At 60.9% G+C, this 5,042-nt stretch overlaps 1 protein-coding gene across 1 annotated transcript in view; it reads left to right on the top strand.

Annotated features, from left to right (window-relative positions):
* Nucleotides 1-5,042, top strand: part of MBP (myelin basic protein) — a gene marked incomplete in the record, with an annotated part of 48,955 nt that overhangs the window by 39,864 nt on the left and 4,049 nt on the right. Inside the window, 1 exon segment of the mRNA XM_014583165.2 lies at nt 3,009-3,122. Within this exon segment, the coding sequence (XP_014438651.2) occupies nt 3,009-3,122 (114 nt within the window).

Below are 5,042 nucleotides of genomic sequence, written 5' to 3'. Positions count from 1 at the left end.
GTCCGGGCGCGTCCGGGGGGGGGGCGCCCAGCCGAGGGCGCCCGACACGGATGTTTTCTTGAGAAAAACAATATTGCCCACGAGAAGGAAAGCCGCCCGATGCATTTTTCTGTTTGTAATAACCCCATTAATCCGTTAGGCCGCTTCCGTTTTGTACCTCCTAATACTAAAGCGGAGCACCCAGGCATCTGGGAAGACGCCTGAGCAATCCTGGGTTCTAAGACCGAGAGCCAAGTTGGAAGGAAGATCTGCAGTGGCCAATTCCTTCCCAGGGAATAGTGACTCGGGTGTCCGAGCACCTCAAACCGCCCTAGGCCGCGGTGATCACCAGGCGCTGGTGTGGTTTTACTCGGAAGATGAGGAGGTCCAGCGTAAAATGCAGGACTGGCCACCAGCCGCCTGTGGGGCCTGTGACCGCCCCGGGGACCACAGAGGCTCACTGCTCCCTCGCCATCATGGAAGTGAATGAACGCGGAGAGAAGGAAACAAAAGCCAGGAGAGGAGAGAAGGAAATAAGGGGGAGAGGGGGAGGGAGGTCCCTGGGGCTCCTCGCTGCTCCCACGCCTCGTCCCATGGCTTCCGACTAACGCGCCTGCCGGGACGTTCTCTGGACGCGTAAACCTCCATGCCTGCTTCTCCCGAGCCATGAACGTGCCGGGAACGCCGATAACGAAGGACACTTACTCGGGCTAGCATTCACACCCCGTTAATTTCTGATTTTCTGTGCCAGCAGGAGACAGATGGGACTGAAGAATGAAATCCGTTTTGACCCAGAAATCTTCCTTTGGCTGCCGCTTTATCTGCCTCTTAATTTTCTAGGCGTGGACTTTTGAGCACTATGTGAAATGGTCCCTGAGGAGGCAGGGAAGCGTGGGGTCTTCCTGGTCATCTGCGGCTGCTCCGACCCACCGCTATCCAGCAAAGCCTCCGCGCTCCTCTGCATTCTTGGTCACACTGATGTCTCTTGAACTTATTTTTTCCAAAGCAAAATCCTTCTCTGAATTCGTCTGCTTCTTTGTTTTCCAGAGCTCTAGGAACGTTTCCTTGCTGGAGTTTCAGAAAGTCCCATGTTCTTTTTCTAAACTTTCTCGTGTATTTCCTGGTAAATTCTAGGTTATCCAGAGGTAAAAGTGACCAAGAATTTGAAAAGAGGAAAAAAATCAAGCAGGTTATTAATCTAAAAGCCAGTCCCTGAATTTAGTTCTTTATTTTTGAAGCAAAACAAGAGCGCGAGACAGCGCGGTCTAATGCTGGGGGTCTGCGGTTAACCATTGTCTGTCTGTTTGGTGCAGCACTCCCTAACTGTCACCCACCCCTCTAAGCGTCGTCATGGAGACAGCGTGTCAGTGGAAACCTCTGGGACACGAGGGCGGCTCTGGTTTTCCTCTAGTATGCGTGTTAGACCTTCTTTCCCACACACCCACCCTTACCCCACTTGGTAACCCTGACTCCCAATTTTCTCATGGAAGTGGCTGCCTGGGTTACAGGGGCTGGTCAGAGCCCAAGCACCGGGGAGGGAAAGGGAAGCGTGGACGGGGCTGGTGTGGCGAGCTGAGCCTAGACAGTGGCCCCGGGCCTGGGAGAGCCTGGAAGAGCCCCGGCCTCCTGAAACAGGGATGGTGGCTGCTTTGCAGGGTCCTGTCCGCCCTCCCTTACCCGTAGTTGCAGAGTGCAGGCTGACGCGAGGGCTCCTGGGGACCCACGGGGGACACTGGCTTTGTCGATGAGCATCTTTGTGGGAGGACGTTGGAGGATCCCCCCATGTCTTGCGGGCACGACAGAAAGCACAGGCGGGGTGCCTGTCCCATGGGGGCGCCTGTGAGGCTAAAGGGCCGCCCTGAGCCCTCACTGCCTGGGCGGCCTCCCTCAGCCGCCACCTTCCTCGGGTGCACTCCCCTAGGGCTTCTCTCTTTCCTTTTTCATATTTAGACAGACGCTCCTCTTGAAAATAAAGCACATTAGAAATTAACTGTCCTGGGACGCAAACGGGCTGGCAGGGTATTACCACTGTGCGCCCTCGCCCAGGAGGGGCCGTCTCCTCGTGGCTGAAGTGAGTAGGGCAGCAGGGCAGCTGTGGCCAGGTCAGGGCGCCCGCGGTCCCCACTTGCCAGCAAGCCAGAGGGAGGCGCTCTCAGACTCAGCTCCAGGTGCCTTTGTAAGGCCCCAAAGGCCCACAGCAGCCCACAAGGCGGGGACCGTCAGGATCCCCAGCTCACACAGCAAATGAGGCTCAGAGAGGTTCTGATACTTGTCCCAGGCCACACAGGGGGGCTCGGGGGCGGGAGGCGAGGCCCTGCCCTGCCAGCTGGCTTGCTCCTGCTGTCAGCAGCTGAGGGCTTCTGGTGAGGACCTCGGTCCCACTCAGCTCTGGGCCAGGCAGCTGAGCCCTGGTCGCCCTTGTGAGAGGCTCCTCCGGGCCAGAGTATGAGCACAGCATTCAGCCTCTTCACTTTGGGAAGCTCTGAGCCTCGAATCGATGTCATGAGTCCACGGCCCTCAATCCCCAGCTCCCCGGGACAGCAGAGCAGATGTGAGCAGAGTCCAGACTGGGCCAGATGTCTAGAAAGGGCCCCCGAGGACAAGATGGCACGTCCTCCAGGTTTCGGGACTGGGAGGCACCTTGGGGGTGAACTGGCCCCTGCCCGTGTCAGAGCACCCTGAGGGGTTTCTTCCGAACAAGCAGAGGCAGGAGGTCTGACCTGAGCTCCCCGGGGACCCCTAGCAGGAAGCCAGTGAGCAGCTGGCCCACGAAGGCCATGCTCTGTGGACTGGGAGCGTCTGGACCACGTATCCCGATGAGGCCAGCCCGAGCTAGGGCCCCGCTCCTCAAGGCTAGCACCCGAAGGCTTGTGGACCGGCTTCCTCCCCAGCCTCCCCTTCTCAGCTCAGTGCCAGCCTATGGCTCCCAAAGGACTTGCTGAGGCCACCCCGTGGGGGTCCTTCCCGGTGGTCCCCGGTGGCAGTGGCTATGGCATGGGGACTGAGCATTCCCTGGTCTTTCCTCACAGGGGGCCGAAGGGCAGAAACCAGGCTTTGGCTACGGAGGCAGAGCTTCGTCAGCTCACAGAGGATTCAAGGGGGCCCGCGACGCCCAGGGCACACTTTCCAAAATCTTCAAACTGGTAACGTAGCCTTGTCAGGGCGGGGCATGCTAGCGGGCCTCCACCGCGGGCGGTCCTGGGGCCACTATGCTGAGCTTGTGCTGCCCTGTCCAGCCTGGGCCGGGACTGATGGGGTGTCCAGGCCAAACTGCTCTCAGAACAGTGCCAGGATCACAGAGAGCCCTGGTGGAGAGATGCTTATCCCGGATGCTCTGCTCAGGCAGCGCCCGAGGGGTGACCACCTCCAGCTTGCAGCCCACAGCATGCCATGGGTGCCAGACGTCGGACGAGGGTGGCCCGACTGGGATTGGCTCAGAAGTGAATTTGGAGCAAGAGGCCTTTGGGGAGGGTCTCCAGGCTGGTTTGTCCCATGGCATGTGTGGAGGGCTGACTCGGAGCCCAGGGCCGAGCTGGCCGCTGAGCGAGGCAGGCTGGACACTGCTGACACTCCCAGACCTGTGAGCGCCCTGGCAGTGAGTGTGAACCAGGCAGACGGGGGAGGAAGGCTCTGGGGCCACGAGAGAGAGTGCCCGGAACCCACAGCAAGAAGAAGCCCGCCCTGGCCGGCAGACGCAGGGACAACCCAGCCCACTTGAGAGCTTGCAGACTCGGTCCCCATCTACCCAACGGGGTGATGGGCTGAGCCAGCGCACAGGCTTGTCGTGGAAGCACAGGGGTGGCGATGTGACATGACTGCTGGGGCTAGGAGCAGATGACACATGGAAATGACAGTGTCGCCGCTGCTGCTCACGTGTGTGCTGCACGCGCAGACACTAGCGTCCAAGGCGGGTGTTTGAACCAACTGTGGGGCCCTGCAGACCCTCAGGCTGTAGGGAAGGCAGGCGGTGTCTGAGAGCCCCCAAACGGGGCTTCTGGCCCCTTCCCAGAGTCTTGGGGATCCTCTCTTGGGGAGACAGGCTTTATTTTGGAGCTAGTCCCATGCTCTCCCTGGAAGGCACTCTGTCCCCCCTGGAAGGTACTCTGCCCCCCCTTCCTGGAAGGCACTCTGTCCCCCCTGGAAGGCACTGTCCCCCCCTCCCTGGAGGCACTCTGTCCGCCCCCCTCCCTGGAAAGCAGTCTGCCCCCCCACTCCCTGGAAGGCAGTCTGTCCTCGGTGCCAGCCTGGAAGCCCACATCCCAGAGCCGCCCACAGTCAGGGCACCCATGGGCCCAGCAGGCAGGGAAGGCCAGCCCCAGGTCGTCACGGTCGGTTTTCCCCTGGTGCGTGAGGGGCAGTGGCCGTGAACAGCACAGGGCCATGATCCAGGGCCAGAGGCTTCCTCGTGCCCCTGAGCCCATGGTTCTGCAACCACCGAGGGACCCAGCCTATGCCAGGCTCGGTGCAGCGGACGCTGAGCGCAGGGCACAGACAGGGCCACCTTGAACCGGGGGTGGGGGCAGGTGGGGGGAGTGAGGGAAATGAAAGGCAGGGAAAGGGCATGCGTGGAGACGGGGTGGCCAGGGGCCTCACTGAGCAGGTGGCACTTGGCAAAGATTTGAAGGATGGGGGGGCCAGCCACAGACACATGAAGCAGCGCTCCAAGCAGGAGGAAGAGAATGGGTCAAGGCCACCGTGGGTTAGGAGAGAGGGAGCTGGCCAGGCAGGCCGGGGGCAGGGCTCTGCGACCTTGCAGCTGCCTTGACCATGACCCCGAGTGGGGTGGGGCAGGGAGCCCCAGGAGGAAGGCTGGCTACCCTTTCCTATGGCAATGCAGTTCCGTCTCTGGCACAGACAGTGGTGAGTGGAGCTGGTGCTCGGGTGGGCGACAAGTGGCTTCTGTTTTTGTGTGGCTGCAGGGACAGGGAGTCGGCGGCTGAGCTGAGGTCCAGCCAAGCACCCACAGTTCGGGGTCTGAGAGGGCAGGGGCGCTGGCACAAAAGAACTTGCAGCTTTGCCCTCCCGCCGAACCCAGGGCTGGGTGAGGGCACTCCCGCAGCAGC

The sequence above is a fragment of the Tupaia chinensis genome, unplaced genomic scaffold (assembly GCF_000334495.1).
Source record: "Tupaia chinensis unplaced genomic scaffold, TupChi_1.0 Scaffold144119_1, whole genome shotgun sequence".
Lineage (NCBI taxonomy): Eukaryota > Metazoa > Chordata > Mammalia > Scandentia > Tupaiidae > Tupaia > Tupaia belangeri.
This window is presented reverse-complemented; position numbering and strand designations above follow the sequence as displayed.